General features: G+C 43.9%; 2 protein-coding genes across 6 annotated transcripts in view; one reads left to right on the top strand and one right to left on the bottom strand.

Annotated features, from left to right (window-relative positions):
* The window catches only part of CHODL (chondrolectin), a 23,647-nt gene extending 22,384 nt beyond the window's left edge, over positions 1 to 1,263 (top strand). The window contains exon 7 of the mRNA XM_085859199.1: positions 1 to 1,263. This exon is cut by the window's left edge and continues 393 nt beyond it. The gene's annotated coding sequence lies outside the window, so the exon portion shown is untranslated.
* Positions 1 to 26,675, bottom strand: part of LOC147010326 (uncharacterized) — a 43,194-nt gene extending 16,519 nt beyond the window's left edge. The window contains exons 1-7 of one of the 5 annotated variants that reach the window (XR_015052272.1): positions 26,517 to 26,675; positions 26,323 to 26,415; positions 20,882 to 20,957; positions 12,063 to 12,136; positions 11,854 to 11,900; positions 6,736 to 11,466; positions 3,916 to 6,028 (exon numbers count right to left, since the gene is read on the bottom strand). Coding sequence is in view for 1 of the 5 variants with exons in the window: in XM_085859152.1 (XP_085715278.1) it covers positions 7,710 to 11,466; positions 11,854 to 11,900; positions 12,063 to 12,136; positions 20,882 to 20,957; positions 26,323 to 26,415; positions 26,517 to 26,660 (4,191 nt within the window). In the remaining 4 variants the exon portion in view is untranslated. Of the gene's footprint in view, positions 1 to 3,915; positions 11,467 to 11,853; positions 11,901 to 12,062; positions 12,137 to 20,881; positions 20,958 to 26,322; positions 26,416 to 26,516 lie in introns of those variants that run through there. The other 4 variants (XR_015052273.1, XR_015052275.1, XR_015052274.1 and 1 more) reach the window with 4 other exon arrangements.

The raw sequence follows: 26,675 nt of genomic DNA, 5'->3' as shown, positions 1-26,675 counted from the left end.
CACAAAGGAATTGTTACCACGTGCAGATCCGAGATCGAAATGGGGAAATAGATCAGAGTATCATAAGGAAATAGCACAAATAAATCAGATTTGTGAATTTCTGTACATGTGAACTAGAAAGACAAAACACAAAGGTGGAATAAAGACAACTTGTGGCATTTGGCGCATCTAATCTGCTTTGCAAGCTTCAGTACTTCTCAATAAATGAATTAAAATGAGGAGAGGAAGATTTTTTTTTTCTTTGATAACATTTTGGAGTTTTTTTGGTATACATGACCGAGGCTCGTGGAAGAGTTCGATTAAATAAAAGGGAACAAGAGGGACAAGGCAAAACATCAACAGCATAGGAGACGTGAAAGTGGGGGTGAGATAAAGGGGAGAATGACACATGGGGGTGAACATGCTGCACACAAGGATCTCTTACCTAAGAGGAAGCCACTGGTGTGGCAGTAAAACAAAACACAAACAAACAAACAAAAGCCACGTAAAGAATGCTGAGGGTAAGAAGTCCACAAGTTACAGAAATGATAGTTAGTATGCCCTACCTTACAGTGAATAGTATGTGAAGAGCATGAAATAATAAATAATGAATTACAATGCCATGTTTACGATCAGGATAACATATATGTATCACTTTGAACATTGTGTTATATGGAATAAAGATGGCTCCTTTGTGAATTCTGTCGATTCTCCATTTATGTTTAAATAATGAAAGAATTTGACAGATTTGGAATTGTTACCTTATTACAACTCACCGTCCGCATCAATGGACTCCACCACTGACAAAATTCACATTTACAATTGTTATCTCTTCCTCCCAAGACATTGTAAGTACCATCAACTTCTTGGAGGTTGGTGTTGTCTCTGATTTTAAAATCCTCTTCTAGCAATCTTTCAACATCAATGGAAGTACTCGCGGTGTTTAAGGAAGTACTTTATTACAAAACGGAAAAGTAGTTATTATTATTTAACACCTTTATCTGCATGCTCATCTGTATGTTCAATACATTCCTGTTTGAATGTAACACGAATCAGGTATCAATGTATACATCACTCCCTGTCAAGGATGGAGTACTCCAATGCAGTGTTCTCGGCCCCATATTATTCCTGATATTCATCATTGATCTCTCTGACTCTCCTCTTTATCTATTTTGTGTTACCTCCACCCTCTGTCGTGACATCCCTCACCCTTCAGATCAACAAGCAGTAGCATCTTCCGTCTCCTCAGGCCTTGACAAAATCACAAACTGATCAAACACTTGGAACAAGTCTTTCAATCCTGATCTATCTCTCTCTGTCTGTCTGTCTGTCTGTCTGTCTGTCTGTCTGTGTCTCTCTCTCTCTCTCTCTCTCTCTCTCTCTCTCTCTCTCTCTCTCTCTCTCTCTCTCTCTCTCTCTCTCTCTCTCTCTCTCTCTCTCTCTCTCTCTCTCTCTCTCTCTCTCCAAAAGGACTGTACCACAAACCCTTCCATCTACTTTCTCAACAACCATCTCAACGAGGTTCAGTCACTCAAACTCTTGGGTCTCACTCTGTCATGATATCTCTTGGGAAATCCACATTTAAAAATTGGCCTTCAAAGTCAGATAGCGACTGAGCATCCTCTGTCGTGCAAAGACCTTGGCACACCTGAACTCACATCCACCAAAAGGCTTTCATCCGCAGCTTGATGGAGTACTGCTCTCTCCTTTGAGCTGGCTCCCCAGCCTCACATATTGCTCAGCTTGACGCCATGGAAACCAGGTCATTCAAGATCATTGGAATCTCTCGTAATGAAGTTGAGTCTATGGGCGTATCACTTCGCTATCGCCGACAGATCGGTGTTCTCTCAGTCTTTGTCCACCTCATTTCTGTTCTTGCACCCTCTGCCATCTCCATGCTTTACTCCCCCCCCCCAAACCAGGTATCTGCAGTACGCTCGACGTGGTCTCCCAGCAACCCCCTCCTCGTGAAATTGCTGAAATCCAGAACAACTGCTCACCTCCACTCATTTATTCATCTTTTTCCAAGCTTGTGGAACCATCTTCCAGACTCTTAAACCATTCCTCACTCTGACCAAAATTTTGCTTTTCTATCCACCTTGTGCACCCCTTGCGTTCTCCCTTTCCTGCGTATCTTGTTTGTCCGTCTCCATCTACCTTTTCCCTCCGCCCTGCTGTTGTTGTTTTCACCTTTTCTCCTGCTGTTCCCTTTGTTATGTTGTGGCCTGATCTGTTTTGTATCATAGCTCTTCCACGAGCGAGACTGTATACAATAAAAAGTAAATGAAAACCGATTCCTGTTAACAGTAAATCTCGCCCCGTTTGACGTTTGATCAATGAATGTTAAAGGTGGAAATATATAGGGGTAGGATGGAGGAGGAGAAGAGAAGAGGGAGTGGTTACGGGTTTGGGGGGAGAGCGGGTAAGGAGGAAAGGTCACACTAAAAGCATCGACAAGTAGAGCTACAATGAATCATTAAAATGCAAACACATTTGTAAATCGAAATTAAGATTTCCATTTCAACAATAAATATTTATAACGACGACGGTACCGAGTTGTTGAGTTGTTCTATCGTAAAAGTTTTCCCATTTTTGGAAATCTTTATGGATGATCAATACTACAGCCGAGTAATCCTACAATGGCAAATTACACTGATTGAAATCACACACAGTACGTGTACACTATACAGCAGGCTGTGAATTGTAATTAGTATTTCCATTCACTGGATTTCATCTTTCTAGTATACCATAAAACTGGTGGAATATACAAGCAACAAATCATTCAAACATGTACATGTGTGAGTCTTTATCATAAACCACGTTAATATAATATCATCAGTTGTGGACTATACTGTAGTAGGAGCAGGTAGTTTTCAGAGTAATCTTATAAAATGTGAGTTTAATTGTAACAAAGTGATGTGAAATGGTGAGTTCATAATAACACTCATGTAGATTCAATAAAACCGATGATGACTGAAATCGGTGCACATATCACATGAATAAGTCGAAAAGAAAACTCATGTAAATCGTGAAGGCAAGTGTCATTTTACATCGGAAGACAAGTGAAGTACAACAATGGATGGAATGAACAGAATGTCAATTTGCTCCGACGACAACGGGTGAATACCTGAAAAGTTAGTTTCTCTTTACTTACGACGGTGGTTAGCAGGTTAGCGTACCTTGTCCTGTTGATTTCATCCATTGTTCTACCAGAATAAGTATTTTGTTTAATGAGATGTAAAATTCATAACAACACACAACTTGTGCTATACTCTCTAAAAACCTTTAACACATAACAGAGAGAAACACGATTATTACCTCCTCTGGGTGGAGGTTGTGTTTTCACCCCTGTCTGTGTGTCTGTTTGTTTGTGAACAAAATATCTCAAAAAGTTATGGGCGGATTCGGACGAAACTTGGTGGGTGAGTTGGTTAGGTGATGAGAACAAGCCAATTAGATTTTGGTTCAGGTGCGAATCCAGATCCGGCATATCAGTAGGATACAAAACGTAAACTGTTCAGCTTGGCAGAGATATGCGCTCTACTGAGTGCTGTTCCAGTTACATACATATATATATATATATATATATATATATATATATATATATACTACATATATATATATATATATATATATATATATATATATATATATATATATATATATATATATACTACATATATACATATATATATATACAGCATAATAAACAAGCGTCCAAAGAAATAAAGAAAACATACAACATTTGTAAATCGATAATATTTAATTCAGAATCAAACATATCCATAAACAAATTTTTAAAGATAAATTTGTTTCAGTTTTAAATAACCTCATCCAAGACTCATTGCTTGTAACATATTAAACAATGGTCAATCATGCTATTAGATTTAAAATATTACAAGATGTGGGATTAGAGTTTGAGACCAAGAAATGAAATTCTTTCTCATACTTTATTGATCATGTATTCAGTAAATAACTCCAAATAAAAACAAGGGATTACAAGACATTGTAACAGGCAAACATTGATGAAGCCCTGAATAAAATACACAGATGTAGATACAGCTACACACAGTTTCTCTTACTTTTGAAAGGCAGTAAAACTGAGAACAATACAGTAGTTTACTTAATAGGAAGCCTCGGGTTTATTTACAGTCCCTGGCTAATCGCTAAATTGTAATGTGATATATTAATTTTGTTTTTAAAATGATCAAGTTCTCTTAAAGCCTTTGTCAATTGTCGACATGCATGATGTACACATACATACTAATTTAGGATATTCCTCAACTAAGCCCAAAAACATGATCGTACAAAAGTTGGAATTTGTTTTATCCACCAATTATTAAGTTGCAAAGTAAAAATAATGTGTTAACAACGAATGTATAACCCCTTCCATTATATCACTTGTACATTTAACTCATTAATTAATGAACTGTTATGTAAATTATCAATGTTAACACTACAAATATCATCCATATCAACTGTGTGTACATGACGTGAAATAATCTATATACAATGGAGTAATTGTAAGTACGTATCATCTACTCCTCCGAAAGGATTTGACAGAGAAAGGTGACACTTTCAGGGATCAATGAGGGCACCCTGTAATTGTGCATGTACACGTTTTGTTTGATTCCATCAAGTTTTGGAAAAGAGAGTAGGTGTAATTAGAATTATCCAAGCTGTATAACCACAATGTATTATATATGCACCGAAGCAGGACACATGTTTTCGCTTCATATATAACGCGGGTTAATTTTATTTTCAGGAGCGATCGAGGCAGTGGTGTAAAGGTTATCTATTAGGTATTATAAAGAAAGTTTATAGGTTTTCTATACATGTGTTATAAAGAAAGTGTATAGGTTATGTTATATGTTCTATGCAAGCATTCAACGCAACCCAGTCTCGGTGGTGCGATTGTTGGAGGGTCTGCTCCGAGTTTGGAAGGTTGGTGGTTTGAACCCTGACCTTGGCCAAATCATACCAAAGACTTTTAAGGTACGTGCTGATTCCTTGCTTTCTCCTTAGTATTTAAAAAGGATAGAACATGGGCAAACAACTACAGGTTAGAGGTTAGCAACCATTGTGTGGGCTTGATTTGCTTAATGGCCTCCTCACACATTAAAGTTCCTTGTAAGGAAACTCTTATTTACAGTTATGTGATTGCACATCATGATTTTGAGCTTTTCCAATGCATTAATTTGAAGGGCTGAAATGTCGTGATAAATTTGGCAGTTAATGTGAATTACCTGAAAAGTCGATGATAGATTGGATGGATAAAATTATATTGATTATTATAAGAGCTCAAGCCAGGTAAAATAGTTCAGGATGAGTAAGTAAAGAGTGATAAGAAAAGTGATGCATACAAGATGAATTGCGTTGTGAACCTTCGAGGATTGGTGTTGGAAGTGCCAAGTGAAAGGTAAGAAGAGGGGGGAGCATGATGAACACATGCAAGTCGGGTTATTTTATGGAAGTAAATGACATAATATGGTTTGATTAAAATTGAAGGAATCAGGAAAAAGAGAAGTTTGTCAAAATGGGACTACAAATTCAAGTAGAAGGACATGCTAAAACTACTAATCAATAAGTTTTGTTCAAAATTAATAAACAAGCATATTGATTGCTCTTCAGGAAAGATCTAAATGACAAAGGGCAACAGGTTCACAAACTACCAATTATATGGTGGAGGGGTGGGGGATCAAGGTGTTGGGAGAGGGGGGTGGTGGGGATATACAAGGAGGAAAGGAGGAATAACACAAACACGAGTAACAGTGAGTCGGAGAGGAACAGAATGGAAAAGAATCAGTGCATGGAGAAGAATGTGGATATGAGAGTGAAAACACGGGGTAGTGATGGGTGGCCTGTTTGAAAGATTGAAGTGAGGAGGACGAGACAATGTACACAAAAGAATGATTCTACAATCGAGAGAAGACGGGGACGGATGAATGTAGGTGGGCATTCGGCCCCGGTGTGCACCCACGTCCATTCCCTCTTGTTGGTAAATATACATGTTGTTATTTTTGACTATTCTTTGCAGCATCAACATCTTCTGAAAGCAAAGGAGGTGAGAATGAGGTGAAAGATTTTTAAAACAAAAGTAAGACACAAATCTGAAAAAAAAGTAGAAAAGGGGAGGTAGAGGAGTTGGGAGGGAAAGGGGAGAATTCAGGTGGGGGGGGTAGAAGGGGATAAAGTGAAGCAAAAAAAAAGTTCAGAAAGATGGGGAGGAGGAAGAGGATCAAATTTCGATATTTTTTTAGATGGGTAATATGTAGATGGCTCATACTCGTTAGCTCCACAATACACAACTTTCAAAATGATGTAATCTGCCCAAGAATGCTCAGTGTGCACGTGTAGACACCCCGAGCAACAACGGTCAGTGAGGCAGGCAACGTATATCGTGTGTGCCAGATAAGGATCATTACCTAAAATGGTTCACCAGGCTTCTAAAAGAAGCTAAAAATACTTGCAAAAGTACCTGAGAGAAAGGGTTGTGCCTCTGCACAACAAAAGATTTGGAAAACCTTCTGATCAACTCGCCCAAAAAGTGCATATCTTGCATCCCGTACTGCAAAAACTCCTGACGATGTGGGCCCATGCAAGGTCTGTACGTGGTGCATTCTACCCGACTTCCCCAATTATCGCTGCCAGTGAGTGGAATTTGCACCTTGCGGGATTACATTGTTTGAACATAGCAGGCTTGGTGATTTATTTAATGGATGTCTGCAATTGAAAAGACGATGCCATCATTCTCACCATTCAGGCAGAATTCTCAGAGGGAGATACCACATCTGGTTTGGGTGCTTCTTAACACCGATGCGAAAGTCATATCTGGGAATGCACGGGATAGGTTTACTATTAATCATGTCAGGGAAGAGGGGGGGGGTGTGAATGAGAGGTGTATGGGCTGTGAGAGCCGTTATATATATATATATATATATATATATATATATATATATATATATATATATATATATATATATATATATATATATATATATATATATATATATATATATATATATATTGGTTTGGTTCCAGGGCCACAAGATAAACTCGAAGGCCACTCAGTAGAACGCATACAAGATTTTTTCATCTATTGGTAAAAGGAGAAGCACTGTCACCGCTCGATAATTGTATCAACAGGAAAGGGTAGGAACTCAACAACTCTCATCCAGATATTTCTCGTATGTCCTACATTTCCGTGAGTACGATTTGCATTCAGGAACAGAACAATTATGGTTAACCATTTTGATACTGCCACTCTATCACCTGAATGCTGAAACTTGTGTTTGAAAGACTATTTCACTTACAGATTTCATGCTGGTAACGGCAGGTTAAAAGTGTTCGATGAGCAGAACCAAGTCACTAAAAACACAGACACAACACATGCAGAAAAGGACTCGTTAGCATTCATACATCATTTTGAAAGTCGCGTATTAAGCAAATTACTTTTCTTCAACTTTCTTTGGTTGTATTCTCACTCTTCAGTGCATTCAACAACATGTTCCCATTGTATCCCCCTATAATATCCCTTGCCCTTCACGTCCACTTCAATGGCCTTAAATTCCTCTCCTCAATCTTAATATCCTCACATATGTACTCCACCTTAGCACCTTAATCATCCTTCTCCTCTATTTTGCCCACACCAGAATCCTCCACCTCAATGCCCTATGTTTCTTCTCAATCTCAACATCCTCACAGATTCCCTTTGCTTTTACATCCTCACCTTACTCTTCCAACTGCTTGTAATCTGCCTTACCCTGCAACTCCTGATAATCAGATTTCTTGTTACCCTTCAACACCATCTCCCCACCATCCTGCTCCAACTCCTCGGCCTCACCCTCGTGCTTCACCTCCACCTTCCACTTTCTCTCACCCTCCTGTTGAATTCCCTCATCCTTCATCTCCACCTCCTCACCAGTCCCCTCCCCCTGACATTGCTGTTGAATTACCTCAGCCTTCTCCTCTACCTCCTCACCTGTCCCCTTCTGCTCACCCTTGTCCTCCTGCCCCACCCCATTATACTTCTCCAGACCGTCACCCTCCTCATCACCATTGCCCTTCACCTCCATCCTCTTGCCCTTTCTCTCAATCCCAAAGCCTTTCTTCTCTTCTGTCATCTGCTCACCCTTCTCCTCCATCACCCCCCTGCCCTTCTTCTCCTCCATCTCCTTGTCCTTCTTCTCCTCCATCATCCACTCATCCTTCTTCTCCTCCATCATCCCCTCGCCCTTCTTCTCCTCCAACATTTCCTTGCCCTTCTTCTCCTCCATCATCCCCTCGTCCTTCTCCGTCATCCCCTCGCCCTTCTCAATCATCACTTTGCCCTTCTCCATCACCCCCTCACCCTTCTCCATCATCCCCTCGCCTTTCTCCATCATCCCCTCGCCCTTCTCCATCGTCCCCTCGCCCTTCTCCATCATCCCCTCGCACTTCTCCTCCAACAACCCCTCACCCTTCTCCCCTATAATACCCTCATCCTTCTCCTCCACGATCCACTCACCCTCCTCCTCCATCATTCCCTCAAACATCTCCTCCATCATCCCCTCGAACATCTCCTCCATAATCCCCTCGAACTTCTCCTCCATCATCCCCTCGTACTTCTCCTCCATCATCCCCTCGTACTTCTCCTCCATCAACCCCTCGTACTTCTCCTCCATCATCCCCTCGTACTTCTCCTCCATCATCCCCTCGTACTTCTCCTCCATCATCCCCTCGTACTTCTCCTCCATCAACCCCTCGTACTTCTCCTCCATCAACCCCTCGTACTTCTCCTCCATCATCCCCTCGTACTTCTCCTCCATCATCCCCTCGTACTTCTCCTCCATCATCCCCTCGTACTTCTCCTCCATCATCCCCTCGTACTTCTCCTCCATCATCCCCTCGTACTTCTCCTCCATCATCCCCTCGTACTTCTCCTCCATCATCCCCTCGCACTTCTCCTCCATCATCCCCTCGCACTTCTCCTCACCCTTCTCCTCAATAATCCCCTCGCCCTTCTCCTCAATCATCCCCTCGCCCTTCTCCTCCAGCAACCACTCGCCCTTCTCGTCCAGCATCCCCTCACCCTTCTCCCCTATAATACCCTCGTCCTTCTCCTCCCGGATCCCCTCGCCCTTCTCCTCCCGGAGCCCCTCGCCCTTCTCCTCCCGGATCCCCTCGCCCTTCTCCTCCCGGATCCCCTCGCCCTTCTCCTCCATCAACCCCTCCATCGTCCCCTCGCCCTTCTCCTCCATCAACCCCTCCATCGTCCCCTCGCCCTTCTCCTCCATCGTCCCCTCGCCCTTCTCCTCCACCGTCCCCTCGCCCTTCTCCTCCAACGTCCCCTCGCCCTTCTCCTCCATCGTCCCCTCGCCCTTCTCCTCCATCGTCCCCTCGCCCTTCTCCTCCATCGTCCCCTCGCCCTTCTCCTCCATCGTCCCCTCGCCCTTCTCCTCCATCGTCCCCTCGCCCTTCTCCTCCATCATCCCCTCCTTCACAATCCTTTCGCCCTTTTTCTCCATACCCACACCCTTTTCCTCCTCCATCTCCTCACTCTTTTCCTCAGTCTCAACTTCCTTGTGAATTTCCTCCACCCTGACAACCTTTACCTTTGCCTCCTCCCCTTCACTCTCGCATCTCTCTTCCATCTCAATGCCCTTACTCATCTCAATCTCAATGTCCTCACACATTTCCTCCACTCTGATGCCCTCACCTTTTCTCTCCACCTTTTCAGAATCAGTCTTCTCTTCACCATCACTGCTCTCTTCCACCTCTTCATTATTGACCTTTGCCTCATTGTCCTCATCCTTCTCCCCGACATCGTTCTCTTCTACCTTTTTGTCGTCACCTTTCTCCTCCATCTGCTCTCCCCTGCCCTCCGCATCCATTTGATCTCCCTTGGCCTTCGCCTCCATCACTTTCCCATCACCTTTCTCATCTTCTTCTTTTCCCTCACTCTCCTTCTCCTCCATCTCTCTGCCCTTCTCTTCCTCCATCTCTTCACCCTCACACTTCTCCTCCACCACCTCTATGTCCTTCCCCTTCTCTTCCTTAACCCCTTCACAATCACCCTTCTCCACCTCTTCACTCTTGCCCTTCTCCTCCACCTCTTCACCCCTATCCACTACTTTACCCTCATCCTTCTTCCCCTCAACCTCTACTTGGTCACTGTTCTTCTCCTCCACCTCTTCGTCCCTCTCCTCCTTGACTTTATCCTTATCAACCTCCTCTTCCTCACACTTTAACTCTTCCACCTCTTTTTCCTCATTCTTTTCCTCCACCCCTTCTCCCTTGCTCTTCTCATCCACCACCTCTTCTCCCTCATTCTTCTCCACATCTTTCTGCTTTCCTTTCTCATCCACCTCAATGACCTGGCTCATCTCCTCCACCTCAACATTAATTCCCTTCTCAATTGTAAGATTCTCATCTTTTTCCTCCATATTCTTGTCTTCAGTTTTCTCATCCTCCCCTTCCTCTTCCTCACACATGTACTTCTCCACATCACCACCGACACCATTCTGTTCTGCCTCAATGCCATCACCTTCATCATTCTTATCACCATTGCCTTTCTCAATCATCTTTTCTGCCTCATTGCCCATTCCTTCTGCATCTGTTTCATCACCCTCTTTTTTCTGCTCTTCCTCATCACACTCTTCTTTATTTGCTTCCTTCCTTTTAACCTCTGGTTGCTTATCTTCCAGCTTGCTCTTCTCTTCTTCCTCCTCATTCTCTTCTTTTTCCTTTACCTCCTTGAGGTCAATCTCCTCAACCTTCTCTTCCACTTCCTCACCTGTTCTGTTATTTTTTTCTTCAATGTCCTCATCCTTCTCTGCCTCCTTCCCAGCATTGCTCTTCTCCTCTGCCAACTCAATAATATCTTTCTGAAGTACCTCCTCTTCTTTCTCCACTGTTTCCTCACACTCATCTCCAGCAACTACCTCTCTGCTTTCACCTTTCCTCAACTCCTCATCCTTTGCTCTGTCCTCCATCTCATTGCTCCTTCCCCTTTCCTCCACTCTCTCATCTTCTCCCCTCCCCCCACTGTCATCCTCATCATTCACCTCTGCTGACTTGCTCTTCTTTGCATTTTCATTCTCTTGCTTCTCCACTGCGTACTCAACTTTGCATCTCTCCTCCAACTGCTCACCTTCACCCTTTTCCTCCATCTTTCCACTTTTTTGTTTTTCTTCCTCCCTATCTCCGTTATCTTCAACTGCATCCTCATTTATATTTTCGATCACAAACTCCTTCTCCTCTTTCTCTCCCGTTTCAGAAATTTGTATCACAGCATGTTCATTGGTATTTATATCACTTGCTGAGACTGCCTCAGAAGTTCCATGACGTTGGGTGAAACCTGCTGTAATGTAATTTTGGTCTCCAGGTTCAGCACCAACAGGATCGGCAAGATCAACAGGGGTTTGCGTTGATGGTGTTCTGTTGCTCCTTGTAGATGATGCATCGTTTCCAGCAATTGGGATGTTATGACTTGGATCAACTGTCGCCCTGGATAAGACATACAAGTAGTGCGATTTTAATGTTGGTTTTTGACAGCAGCATATTTTTTTGCTAACGCTTCCCTCATTAATGGAATCTTATTTTGTGAAGGAGTTAATATCATCATGATTATAAGAAAATGGTTTTCCAGAAATGTTAACCAGAAGCTGAAAAACGTTTTTCTTGGTGACTGGCTGGTATACTGTATATGCTTTTACTGATGGTGTTATAAGTTTATAACCCACACAGGTAACCACAAATTGTCTCCCACTCTTTATTACTTGCTGAAACTCAAAGTTATCAATAACAAACTATTGTCTTGTTGGCAGTTAAAATGTCCTTTCGAACACTGCAACATCACTTTGATTTTGATTTCCCCCCCCGCCCCCGACTCACGGTTTTGCTCGAGCAGATGCGTTTTCTTTCAAGTGAAGCAGCTCCCCCTGCAGGAAGCCATGACCACAGGTCAACAGTTACGATTTGGATTTGCGAGAATGATCTAATTGATTACAATTGGATTTCAATATCACAAACCCCTGGTACATGATGTCGGTGTTACAAGCGATAACTGTGGCATACATTTGGGCACCCTCTGGTATACTCACAGCGAATGGGCGATCATTGTTAGGCCGATGATCCAACCCCTGTGCTGAAGCTGCTGCTTCATGTTTTTCCGTCTCTGATACATACAAAAAAACAAAACAGCTCAACATATCTCCTATTATTTCTCCTATTATATCCATAGTTGAAGCCGCCACCACTATTATTTGCTTGAGCTTCTCCTTCTTTTGATCACTGAGCAATGACGTCAGACTGTGAATGACATCTCGTAACATCTCTGGTGTGAACACAAATAGGCTGGGAATAAGTGCAATTGAAACTAGAAAGTCACTCTGTAGAGCACATACCTCCACCAGGTTTAAGTTTTTTTTTTTTTTTTTTTTTTTTTTTTTGTATACCTTGGTCGAGGCTCGTATGAGAGCGAACACACAACTCACAGCAAGGAGGCATGAGACAAGAGGGGCGGGAGTGGAAGGGACAAAACATTGGGGAACAGACACAGGTGAACTGTGGAAGGGAGAGGGATGGGGATGGGACGGGGAACATGGCGAGGGGAAGATGGACATTAAAGGGACTTTCAGGAAGGAAAGCAGGAGAATTGAAGGAAGTGGGCTTGGGTGGATTATCGGGGGTAGAAAAGATCGAGGATTTGGATGGGGGAAGATAAGAGGTGGTGGTGAACAGCTGTTTTGAAAGCCTGAAGGGAAGAATGGGAAAGAATAGAGTGAGGAAGTTTATTCCAAAGGCGGGAAAAAGAGGAATGAAAGAGTGAAGATGAGCAGTGATTCGTGATTTTGGTAGTTTTACCAGAAGGGGGTTGTTGGCGGACCTTGAGCGCCCTGTGGAAATGTGGTTGGGACAAATCGCAGAGAGAGCAGGGGGGCAAGGCTGGAGAGGAGTCGGTAGAAGACAGAAAGACCACCGACCAACCTGCGGTGATTGAGTGAGAGGCCCAAAGACTCAGCTTCATTGCGGGAGATGCCAATGATCTTAAAAGCCCTGGTTTCGACAGCGTGAAGTCGAGAAAGGTGGGAGGCAGGAGCACCAGCCCAGAGGGGAGAGCAGTACTCCATCAGGCTACGGACAAAAGCTTTGTAAGTGGTCAGGAGCTCAAGAGGGCCGAGGAAGGACTTTGCACGACGGAGGATTCCCAGTAGGCGACTGGCTTTTGAGGCAAGGTTGGAAATGTGACTTTCCCAGGAAAGGTCATGGCAGATAGTGAGACCCAGAAGCTTGAAAGAAAAGACTTCTTCCAGAGGATTGTTGAGAAAGTGGATGGGGGGGTTTTGTAAACGGTCCTTTCGAAGAGACATAGTGAGAGCGTGAGATTTGTCTGGATTGAAAGACATGTTCCACGTGTTGGACCAGTTTGTGATTTTATCCAGATCTGCAGTGAGCGAAGAAGCTGCTGCTTGCCGGTCTGAGGGATGACAGATGGTACGGCAGAGGGTGGAGTCGTCGGCAAAGAGAAATAGAGGATTTTCCAGAGAGTCCGAGAGATCATTGATGAAAACCAGAAAAAGAACAGGGCCCAGAACGCTACCTTGAGGAACTCCAGCCTGCACAGGAAGAGGGGATGAAAGAACTCCATTTAGGGCCACACGTTGACTGCGACAGGAGAGGAAGTCTGCGAGCCATGAGTGGAGATGGCCTTGAATACCATGGGAAGAGAGTTTGGTGAGTAGGGCAGGGTGCCAGACTGTGTCAAAAGCACGTGATATGTCCAGGGATACGGCTCGGATTTCCTGTCTGGCATTGAGGACCTCCATCCATTGATGGGAGAGCAGTAGCAGCATATCTAGGGTAGAGTGACCTGGTCTGAAACCAAATTGATGATTGGAAATCAAGCCATTGGAGAAGAGGAAGGATTTCATGTCTGAAGCGATGATGGATTCCATAACCTTGCTGATGATTGGGAGAAGGCTGATTGGTCTATAGTTACAGGGATCTGTTTTTGCACCTTTTTTATGCAGGGCAGTGATGTTAGCAGATTTCCAAGCAGATGGCAGATGACCTTGGGCAAATGAGAGGGTGAATAGAACAGAGAGAGGGTGAGCAAGAGCAGAAGAGCAGGCTTTGAGGACACGTGGGCTGATGCCGTCTGGACCGGTTGCAGAATCTGACTCGAGGTTTGAAAGCAAGCTCTCCACCTTGTCAGGAGAAAAGGATACAGAGTCCAGGGACAGTTGGGTGCGACTGGGTAAAGTGGGTAGAGATAGTGATGGGTTTGGGACACAAGATTTAGCTGCAAACACCGAGTTTAGACATTCAGCTTTATCACGTGTGGAATCAGCAGTGCGGCCATTTGAGGTAAGGGAGGGGATGGAGGGGGAACATACACCAGAAACAGATTTGATTAAACGCCACCAGGATTTTGAGGAGGGAGAGAGGTTTGAGAGTTCAGACTTGAGATGAGAAAGATGTTGTTTTCTGGCTCTCCTGAGGGTAGCTACACACTTGTTCCGAGCTTTGTGGAAAGAACTGAGATTGCCCTCAGTTGGGTTTGCTTTCCATGAGGCAAAGGCAAGTTGTTTCAGGACAACTGCCTCGCCACAAGCTTCAGTAAACCAAGGGCGGGAGGAAGGGTAAGACAACTGAACACGAGAGGGGATAAATCTGTGCATGAGGGAGAGCAAGTTTCTTTGAAAGAATTCCCAGGATGAGTTGATGTTTGAGAAAGTAGTGATAGGAGACCAGTCTGTAAGTTTGATGGCTGCTCGGAGACCCTGCCAGTCGGCTTGAGTGAAATGCCAGACTCGACGGCGGTGAGGTGGTTCTCTGATAACAGCCAGAGAGATGTCCACTTTAACAAGGACGTGGTCAGAAGAACCAATTGGAGTGAAGGAAGAGCAGCAGATATTGTCAGGGAAATTTGTCAAAATCAGATCCAGAAGAGATGGAGTACCATTGGTTGAGATCCGGGTCGGGAAGTTGACCGATTGAGTCAGTCCCAATGAGTCACAGAAAGCTTTTGCTGAGGTGCCATGGCAGGTGAGAGAGGTACCCACACCTAGCCAACTGGCGTGATGACAATTGAAGTCGCCACATAAGAGGAAGAGAGAGTTTGGATGAGAAGATAGAAGATGGTCCATGTTTTCGGAGAGTGAGGTGTAGATGGAGTCATCACTGTTCGGTGGACGGTACAGTACACATATAAACATGAGGTGGGAGTGGAGGGGAAGCCGAAGCCAGAGGTATTCCTGGGGGTGTGGGGGAGTGAGAGCAGTGCAGGGAGAGTGAGGAATAGAGTCTTTGATGAAGAGAGCAACACCTCCACCAGGACGAGGCTCAGGTCTGTCATACCGTAAGAGGGAGTAACCAGGGAGAGATACTTGGGAGTCAGACACGTCTTGGGAGAGGAAAGTTTCTGTTAGGCAGATAATGTCTGGTTTGTCAGTGGCAACCTGCATGGAAAGATCTGAAAGGTTTGAGCGAAGGCCCCGGATATTTGAGGTCCACACTTTTAATGAAGAGGTAGGGGAGGAGGCTTTGGGTGCAGGAGGTGGAGGGGGCGGGGGAGGGTAGGACGAGGGACGAGGGGGGAGGTAAGGAGGGTTGCTGAAGGAGTGTGGGGTATTGCAGAATAGCGAGGGGAGGGGGCCGAATGAGGAGGAGAAAAGGCTCTGTGGTGCTGGGAGAGAGGGGGACAAGAGACAAGGAAGATGGCAGTTGAGTATTTGTGGAGGTGGAGTGAAGAGATGGAGGTGAGAGGGCAGTGGAGGGAGGCAGGTTGGTGGATGAGAGGGGGGCAACTTAGAGAAGGAAGAGTGAGGGGGATGAAAGGTGGGAGAAAGGTGAGGGGGAATTTTTGAAAGAGGTGAGAGGGAGGCTTGGAGGGAGAAGAGTGGGATGGTTGCTTTGAGAGTGAGAGTGAGGGGTGAGGGGGGTGAGTTGGCACTGAAGTTGGAAAAAAAGAATGGTTGATGGAAAGCGAGCATCCATGGCAAACTGTGGTTTTTAAAAGTTTTAGGTCAGAGATGCGTTTTAGGTTTTTTAGGTTTTAGTTTTAGGTTTTAGTTTAAAAAAGTTTTAGGTTTTAGGTCAGAGTTCAGGTTTTGTATTCCACCGATAGGCCGGATCTGGAACTGGACCTGAACCAAAATCTAATTTGCTTGTTCTTGTCACCTACCCAACTCATTCACCAAGTTTCGTCCAAATCCGTCCATAACATTTTGAGATATCCTGCTCACAGACGAACAAACAAAGACAGACAGACAGACAAACAGGGGTGAAAGCACAACCTCTGTACACCTTCGGTGGCAGAAGTACAAAACTAATAGATAAGCCAACCTGCAAGGGAAATAAACAAAGTATGTAATAACAAATGAAAACAAGAACAGAACTTGGTAGAGCGCATACCTCTGCCAGGCTGAACAAAATACGTTTTGTTTCCCACTGATAGGCCGGATCTGGATCCACACCTGCACCAAAATCGAATCGACTTGTTTGTGTTACCTTCCCAACTCATGCACCAAGTTTTGTCATAACCCATCCACCACTTTTTGAGATATCATGCTCACAGACAAACAGACAGGCGTGAAAATTCACTGGGGCATCAGTTCACTTCACCTCACTTCCAGTCTTTCACACGTGGTTGTGTAAGGTCCTAGGCCAGATTAAGACAAGTGCTTTTTGTGTGTTTTGCATATTTTGTGTCTTGTATCAGGGGTTGTGAGATTGTATTTATAAAGGTTGTAGTCGTGTTCACAACAGTTTTAGTGGGTACTAGAGGACCCGTGAGCCCGTTGGATTCCCGTTGTGACAGCGGTTGATAAAAAAAATCATTTCAAGAAAAAAAAAAAGATAGCTCCAGCGAACTATCCCGCTGATGTTGTTTGCATTGATCAAATTCTCCCGAAGAGTACTTGACTGAATCAGGTATTGATTTTTTAATAATCTTTTCATTGCCCGATTTTAACGAAACTTGATACTGCACACCGCAGGAGAATGTTGAGTAAGGCGGCCCTAAAATTTTTGCGCTATCGTGTACCGTTTTGGCTGTATTTCGGGAACATACATACATACATGATGAGAGTTTTAGTAATATATAGATTTGTGTGAATTTATTGAAAGAAGCAGGGGGAGGTCTTGTGTTTAAGTTTAGCATTTAAGTCAGTTGGGGCTTTGGGAATATGGGGGTGAAAAGGGTATAAATAGAGACTGAAGGAGAAAGGAAAAGGAGTTCATAAAATGTGATAGATGCTCAATGTGGGCCACATCAAGATAGGGGAAGCAGAGGGTATTTACTGTTGTACGAAGTGTGAGGAAATGGCTCACTTGAGGATAGTTTTTACTAGGTTGAAGGAATGGATAGATCATTTATAGCAAGTAGCAAAATGTGAAAAATTTGTAGCTAATAGTTGGTTACGGTTGTGGAATGAGGTTGCTGAGGATATTGGCAGTGGTGATGGTGCAGTGGGAGCAGGCAGAGGTGATGGTGCAGTGGGAGCAGGCAGAGGTGATGGTGCAGTGGGAGCAGGCAGAGGTGATGGTGCAGTGGGAGCAGGCAGAGGTGATGGTGCAGTGGGAGCAGGCAGAGGTGATGGTGCAGTGGGAGCAGGCAGAGGTGATGGTGCAGTGGGAGCAGGCAGTGGTGATGGTACAGTGGGAGCAGGCAGAGATGATGGTGTAGTGGGAGCAGGCAGTGGTGATGGTGCAGTGGGAGCAGGCAGTGGTGATGGTGCAGTGGGAGCAGGCAGTGGTGATGGTGCAGTGGGAGCAGGCAGTGGTGATGGTGCAGTGGGAGCAGGCAGTGGTGATGGTGCAGTGGGAGCAGAAACTGGTGACTGCATTCAGTGGTGTGTGTGAAACAGGAGCAAGCAGTGGTGTGGGTGTCGTGGGAGCAGGAAGTGGTGAAGGTACAGCAGGCGCACGAAGTGGTGAAAGCACATGCAATGGTGTGGGAGTAGCGGGAGCAGGCAGTGGTGTGGGTAGAGTTGGAGCAGGCAGTGGTGTGGGTGGAGTTGGAGCAGGCAGTGGTGAGGGTACAGCGGGCGAAGGCAGTGGTGAGGGTACAGCGGGCGAAGGCAGTGGTGAGGGTACAGCGGGCGAAGGCAGTGGTGAGGGTACAGCGGGCGAAGGCAGTGGTGAGGGTACAGCGGGTGAAGGCAGTGGTGAGGGTACAGTGGGCAAAGGCAGTGGTGAGGGTACAGCGGGCAAAGGCAGTGGTGAGGGTGCTGTGGGAGTAGGCAGTGGTGAGAGATCAGAAAGTATAGGCATTGGTGAGGCAACGACTTCAGGCAGTGGTGAGGGTGCAGGGGGTGCAGGCAGTGGTGAGGGTGCAGGGGGTGCAGGCAGTGGTGAGGGAGCAGCGAGTGCAGGTAGTGGTGAGGAAGCAGCAAGTGCAAGCAATGGTGAGGGTGCAGTGAGTGCAGGCAGTGGTGAGGGTGCAATGAGTGCAGGCAGTGGTGAAAGTGCAGTGAGTGCAAGCAGTGGTAAGGGTGCAGCAATGGAGATTGGTAGAAATGAGGTCTCGGAGACAGTTTTTGCAGGTGATGAGACGATTAAATATGTAGATTCTTCATTCTGCAGGAAAGATCATACACATGGAGTTCTGTGCAGTTTTGAAGGAGTAGGAGTTAGGGATATTGAAGGAAGGGTAAATGATATCGTATCTGGTCACGGAAGGAAGAAATTGGTTGTGGTACACCAAGGTGCGAATGATGTTTACTCAGAGGATTTGAAAAATAGATACAGGATATTGGGAAAGCGGCTGAAAGCAAAGGGTTGTGAGGTCATGTTTTCTGGGATTTTCACAAGATGAGGAAATGATATAGAAATTATGAGCAGAGTGATAGATGTCAACCAATGGCTGGAAGAATGGTGTAGGGAGGAAGGTTTTAAATGAAGAAGCAGGGGAAATCATTTCAGGGACAAAGAGAGTGTTTCCAGAATGATGGCCATATGTTAAATAGAAAGGGAGCAGCAAGGTTTGCAGTGGGATTGAGGAAGGAATCCAGGCTTTTTTAGGTCAGTGGAGGGTGGGGAAGCTATTAAGGAAGGAACTGATGTTGTAATTGTGATGTTTCAGGCAAGAAAATATAATTTCAGGAAGAGAAAAGTTAAACATATTATATACCAATGCCAGGAGTTAAAATAATAAGATGGAAGAGCTTGAAGCCAAAGTAGATAGCGAGGAGTACGATATAGTTGCAGTCGAGACATGGTTTAAGGAGTTGAGTAAATGGAGGACAGAATTAGAAGGCTACAAGGTGTATCGGTGTGATAGGAAGGAGAGAATAGGAGGAGTCGCAATCTGGGTCAAGGACAGCAATGCATCAAGAGAAAGGGGTGACATTAAGGAAGGAATAAATGTTGAGGATTCTGTATGGGTAGAGATTACAGATTAGAGATTGTAAAAACAGTAAGACACTGGTAGGATGCTTTTATATGGCTCCAGTTGTGAAAGAAGGACCAGGGGCCAAAGCCTGAGAGTAAAGAAGTGGAGAGTTAAGACGGTAGTAAGGTCAGGGGACTTTTACTCAGAGAGTAGTTAATGCAGGGAATGGTCTCCCTGGAAAAGGTAGTGGCAGCAGAAACAGAAGATAAGTTTAAATTAGAATTAAATATGTACCTGGAAGTATCAGAGATAGAGGGGTATCGGGATGTTGGCAGGACTTTTAGTCGTGTATCGGGATGACCGGACTTCAGCTTTGATGGGTGATTGTGTGCATGCGTACGGAGTGCTGGTGGGTGTCTCGTCAAGGGGTGTTGTGTGGTTGATGTTCTGTGGTTTTTTTTTTACCCAAGAACCATCATCACCCTCCCCTGGAAAAAAATACATAAAAAACTGGAAAAAAAAACATTAAAAAAACTATAGAAAAAATAAAAAATAAAAAAATGTAATTTTTTTTTTTCGGTCTGGTGTTGATGTTGATTTTGGTCTTGTGTTGATTGATGTGGCACAGACATGATAGGCTGAAAGGCCTCCTCCTTTGTCTAGTATCCTTATGTATCCTTATGTAACCTCCATCCACTTTCGGGAAGTAATAAACAAATACAATTAGTACCTAAAACTGCCCCTCTAGTACTGGCCTGAGGGACTGCATCATGGAGCATGACATCCATCGGACGTTGGCATGATTAAAAGGAATGTAAAGCCAGTTGTTTCATCTGCATTTACATTGTTGCCGTGAAAAACCCCCCAATAATGTATCTCTAGAATAGGGTCGGCCATTATGGGGCAGTCGCCTGACGAATGATTTTCTTCTTACGCCATTTTCCCACTGAGTTAGGCTCAGCAGCTCATGGAGCATGGTTAGTCCACTCGCCGACAAAGTCTGACATTCGACAAAATGTGTCAATAATTTACAATTTGACCTCAGGGTGCTGGCGATAGCTCACCTACTCTTCAATGAATGACACCGTGTGATATTTAACATCTATGAACTAATGCAAGCAGACTGAAGACCCGGCTTAATGCCCATCCGAGGGACGGACAACTATATCCATGATATAACATCCTGCATGTGAGGCACTAATTGGACAGTTTATTGTCGATGCCGAGAATAAAACCCCAAGGCGAGACAACTCAGAGATGTCGGACGCTAAAAAAATTTATTCTCCGAGATTAGATGGGATATGCACGTTAGTTATAATAGTGATCTGGACGTTGACTGGCTCTTCAGTTGAAGTTAATTATAAGAACACGGTTACTCCGTAAGGGATAAATAATGCTTCTGAAATGTGAATATGTTACAGGCACGATGGGCCTCATGGCCTATCCAGCCTCATTTCCTTGTATGTCCCAAACACGTTCATGATTACCAAGAGAAGACCATACAACAATTAGTGAAAAGCCTTGAAGAACAAAACCGTACTGAACAAAACCGAGATGTCCCGTGTCTACCCATTTGTGACTCACCAATTCTTTGCTCCAGCAGTCGCTCAAAGTGCTGTGCAGCGAATCGAGCGAGGTTCCTCGGCTGCTCCCTCAGCACCTGCAACAGGTGTACCACACAACAGGTGCACCATGCGTTTTATCTAACCATGATCTGTCACATCACCAGGCACCAATCACGACTCACCCCTATACAATTTCAAAAGCAGGACGCAGGCCTGGCCGAAAGAGAGAGCCTTTCATTTATTGAGTGATCGATGGTCGATCGCATTTTAATGACCATTTGGGTCATCTAGGTTGGTCATCACACGAACCAACATGGTAATTAACCCAGGGATATGGTTGGGGTTGTGGGTGAGTCATGTCCAATGTACTATGGAGACGTTACGGATGGACTCGATTCGTCGACCTCAAGTCAAAATGACCCCCCTGGTAGAAGTTTCACGATTTCTCCATAACCCCCATGAATTGCCAAATGCTGTTTCATGATTTTTTTTCTTTTTAGTCCTGCGTATCTTCTTATCTCAAATTAAATGTATATTAAAAAAAAATATTGAAAATATGCATAAAATTAGCGTACTTGTTTTTAATTAATAATTCGTAAAAAACACGTTTTATTTAACACAAGCAAGGGCACTCGGCATTGCTTGGTGATATTCGAATCCTGTTGGCATTTTAAAAAAATAAAATTTTGGGGTTTTTTTCTATTTATTTTGTGGGGGGCAAAGAACACCTACATCCACTAAGGAATGGGATCAGATCATTTAATATTACCTCTCACATAGCTACAAAGGCTTCGACATTACAGAGTGATTAAAAAAAAAAAAACCCCAAAGCAAAATCAACTTTTTTTCAAAAATAAATCTCCTGCCCAACCCACACCCCCTAAAACACTCCCTGGCACTCACTGATGAATCTCTAAAAGTTTGACAAAGATCCGTTTGACCATCTCAGAAAAATAACGACAGACACATACAGATATCTCTCTTGCAGTATCGATTTAATGATATCGGCATATTGTGCATGAGCCAGGTGGAAAAACCTCGACGTTGAGTATCAAGTTGGGGGACTCATTTCCACAATGATTTTTACTTACACCAATGTATGACGTCCATGACAATTAATGATGGACATTTCAAATGAGTAGCTTATTGCCATTTTCGACGCCATCTCTAAAAATGGCCACCATTTTCAAGAAATATTCATGTAATTCAAAACTATGTCTGCACGGCAAATTCTGGTGTTCAAATCTTAATTTGTACTGAACAAATATTGTTCACTATATAACTGGGAGCATGTCAATAATTATTTATCCATGTTTGTTATTCATACATGTTTTCCTCAAATTATTTTTTACATGTCTAGAGAATACCTAAATTTGTTATTTTTAAACATATCACTCCAAAAAGATGTGTAACAGAGTTGGTTCAACCAAATTGGGACAGACCCTTTCTGAGCTTAGAGTTCTGCGGACTTGCCTATGCAGAGCATCACAGTGTAACCATTGGGTTCTGTAGCGGCCATTTGGTGATTTTCGAATTTCACACCTGAATTGAACCCAATGGTCCTTGCAATCACTATTTTTAAACCCCATCACTTTCTCAAAAGGAGGCAAAAATAATGTGCTTTTTACTTTTGGAACATGGCGGTCTCTGTTTAAGTTTGCAAATAACACCCCGTTTTGTAGCAATTTGTTGGTTTAAAAGGAAAATGAAAGGATAAAGGATCTGTTAGTTCAATAAAACAAGCCACTCACAAAGTAATGGACAAGGCATATTAAGAGAAATGTATTTCATTTGGTAGAAATGCCTGGTTTTTGCATGTAGGAGCCATTGGGTTTCAGCACTACTTAGTTCCATGCACCACTGAGTGCTGCTGTACGTTTAGCAAGAACCGGTCAATGAGGACACACAAACTGCAGGAGGAACACAAGGCTTTAGTCTCAAACCAGTGGCGATATCACACAACTATCTCACAACAGAACATCATGCTGCTGCCATGAGGCAATCATCCAGATCCAGACTCAATTCAATCATCCTGATCTCAGGAATCCTCACATCCAGAACGACGAATCAGATGCAAGAGCAATCGTTGGCTTACTGGAGAACGACTGGACAAATTCATTTGGCCATGACGGTTCAGATCCTGTCAGTATCTTGACTGAAGTAGCTGCCACCCCTGAAGTTTCTAGTGACCTTCAACATGCACTGCAGAAAGGGAAGGAGGCTTACTGGATATTTCAGGAGCAGTGCCTTCAAAAAGGAGGTTTCTATGACAAAATCAAAATCTGAACTTGAAAGCATTTGGTGAAGTCGAGAAGAAATCTGTGAAGAGCACAAACAAGGAAATAATTCTGAAGTCTGACAGGAAGTTGTTCGTTACCATGATACTCATTGCACAAACCGAAAGCTTGACGTGCATGATCTGTTTAGTCATCCTCTTGGGCCATTACAATGATCGCTGGTAAATGGTTGATGGAACTTTTAAGAAAAACAACAAAGCTGCGCTTGCCGAAAATGTGAAAGTAATATGGACCCTGCAGAAGATGTTCCAAAACCACGTGCAACACTGATTGATGCTACGGCTCTCCTGCAGAAGCTGCATGGAGAAAATCATAATTTTGACGAGCTCTCTGATCATATCTTTGAGTCATTCCTGCATGTTGCTCAAAGAAGTGATCATGTTGATGTGATCTTCAATATCTATAGGGATCAGTCCATCGAATCTGCTGAACGTGTGAGCCGAGATCACAGGAAGGTGTCAAATTCAACAGAGTAAGACCTGATCACAATATGAAATAAAAATAAGACCACTGTATCTGTATCTGGATGCTGGGCTAATGTTGTAACCCAAATTTGGTAGCATTCTGATTGGTGGGTCTGGAGAGTAAGGTTTTTGAAGGAATTTACGCAATTTTCCCAAACGTTTACCAAGTGTGCCAGTTCGACACACTTCCAGTCACGTGATCGGCATGACCTCCGCAATTTAACATCACGACCCTGTCCTAATGTTGCAACCCAAATTTGGTAGCATTATGATCGGTGGGTCTGGAGAAGAAGATTTTTGAAGAAATTTACGAAGTTGGCCATTTTGACCTACTTAAAGTCATGTAACCAGAATAAGCTTTGCAATTCCTGTTACCAGTCAGGAGAAGAACGTTGTTGCCAAATTTCAGCCAGATCAGTCCAGCGGTTTGGCCGGAGAAGTCGAAATAGGAGACGGCTGGATGGATGGATGGTGAGTGATGACAATACCTTTTCTGGAATGTAAATTCCAGAATGTAAGCCAATACCAGAATGTAAATATAAGCTAAAAAAAAAAAATTGGAGATGCTTGCTGGTGTGCAGTGATTAAAAAAAAAAATTAAAGCTCATCAAGTTTCTGGCAGAATCATAGGAAAAACAAACCAAAAGGGAGAAGCTGGGTGACCAAACAATGTTCGTCACATGTGAGAAAAAATGCATCATGCTTACCAGGGAGAAGTGTGTGGAGGTCTAGGCTCTCAGATACAGCCACGAGCAAGCCGATACCCTCCGTTTCTACATGCACAACATGCTGCTGCAGAGAATTACCAGGCTATTCTTTTGGTGGCAGATGACACTAACGTTTTCATCGTCCGTCTCAGTCTGAGCAGTGCCATCAAATGTGGAGGTTTCATCCGTCGTAGGACTTTAAAGGTTCGCGTTAGGATGATTGACATCCCAAAAATCTCTGCGGCATTGGGGCATGAAGTGTGCTCTGCACTGCCAGGGCTTCATGCATGGACTGGTTGTGACACTATCAGTGCTCTTGCTAGCCAAGGAAAAATGAAAGTTCTGAAAATTGAGTGGGAGAATCAGAAATGCCGTGATGCGTTTTTCTCTCTTGGAGCATCGTGGAACATGCCCCAAGATGTTTTCAACCACATCCAAGAGTTCACATGTCAGCTTTACTCTAAAAACACGAAGACATGCGGTGTAAACGTTTTGTGCTGTAATATGTTCTGTGCAAGAAAGAGGGACGTCGAATCTGGACAGCCCCCACCAAGCACGGACACACGATGACAGCACACACTTCGTGCCAGTTACCAAGCTGCTATCTGGAGGAGCAGCTGTGATTCAGATGATCGTGATGACGAAGATGATTCACGTCAGAACATGTATCAACAAATTAGCAAAAAAAATAAAAATTTCCTTACATCGAGACTACCCATTTGTTCAGATTTCATTCAGCATGGAGGTTCGCTTTGAAGAGGACTAGACTATTTCCCGACCATTTCATAGAACTTGCACAAGCTGCTTTGGGTTGAGAGCAAAGCACAACATACTGGAAGACATCTTTCCAGTTTCACAGACCACAGATCAGGTGAGACCAGGTTTCGTTTTCAAATTCAAACGACCTACAGCTGCAGTACAAATGAATGAAGGAAGCACATATTGGTAGAATTATGTGTAGATTTTCATTAAAAACATGAAATTGTCCATTTATATGATAGAACAATTAATTATAAGCATGATAGACAAACAAATCAAAAAATTTACGCATTTTTCCAGACATTTCATATATTTTCGACAAGTATGCATCAAAATGGTCTAAAATGAGTACTGGCATTCTCAGCACTTTACGATGAACAACTTTACTTACTAACCCTTGAAGATCCCAAAAACTAGAATGTACCATCGAGCCGTAGTTTTGATTTGAATGAATTGTGATTGAAAATGGCGTTCAGCTACTCATTTGAAATGTCCATCGTTCGTTTTCATGCACATCATACATGGGTGTAAGTAACCGTCATAGTGGGAATTAGTCCTCCACTTTGATACTTACATCGTGGGTGGCTCGTGGACGAAATGGCCGATCGGATGTATTCCATCTCCGACGTAGAAGCCTGGTGTTGGCTAAGCGGTTACGGTAGTTGCCTTGGGATCTTAGGGTCCTGATTTCGAGCCCCGTTTTTCCCTTGAATTAACATCAGGTGGGGTTGATTCAGTCCGTCATCCTTCCGAGGTCGGCGGGCACAGCATCAGCGGCACAGCTGCACTCCAAGAAACGATAGCTACCCGGCAGCTAAGTTGCGTCATGCAAGAACAGAACAGAATCTCTGAGATATGAAGGGAAGAGGGGTTTAAAACGACCCCCACCCCTCCACAGCGGGCTTCGATCAGCGTGCTCCAGGATGCTGCACCCCCTGCTGGCACTTCACCGGGAGGGGGTTCAACAGTGGATCCTTGTGCGACCAGGTCGGGTGTTGAACCTACACGGAACGGGTCAACGGCCTGCTCGCAAACCGATGGGCCCTTCGTTTAAACGTTTTATTTTAAAAAATCTCTCCATTTACAAACGGTGATCAATAGAAACACGATTTAAAAAAAAAAATGTAAAAAATAAAACAATAAATTCTCTTTATTACTGTGAATGTAAATGCTTGTAAATTAATAATATCAAACTTGGTGAAACACAAGAAAGTGGAGCAAATGCAAACAAACCTCCACCGTCAGAGACTCCAGAAGGGCAGGAAAACCGGGCGGGACGCGCAGGCTTCTTCTGGAGAAAGGATGATCCATTTTAAAAATGAAGATCTGCCCGAAAGAGAACACGGTTACAGGTTACAGGTTATTAACAGGACAAAGACAAAGCGGAACAATCGAAACCCTGCAAGGCTGCTTGATATCTCGGTTACCAGGCCGCGTTGCTTAGCAACAGCGTTGTTCTTTAAAAAAAACACACACACACACGCCTGATAACGCTCTTCTTCTTCCTCTCTTTCTTCATCCTCTTCTTCTTCCTCTTCTTCTTCAGGAGTTACAGGAGGGAGCGAGTACATGATTTCGTCCAGATC

The sequence above is a fragment of the Eptatretus burgeri genome, chromosome 16 (assembly GCF_056783735.1).
Source record: "Eptatretus burgeri isolate ZD-2024b chromosome 16, Ebu_testis_v1, whole genome shotgun sequence".
Taxonomy (NCBI): Eukaryota; Metazoa; Chordata; class Myxini; order Myxiniformes; family Myxinidae; genus Eptatretus; species Eptatretus burgeri.
Note: the sequence above shows the minus strand (reverse complement) of the source record. Positions and strands in the feature narration are given on the sequence as shown.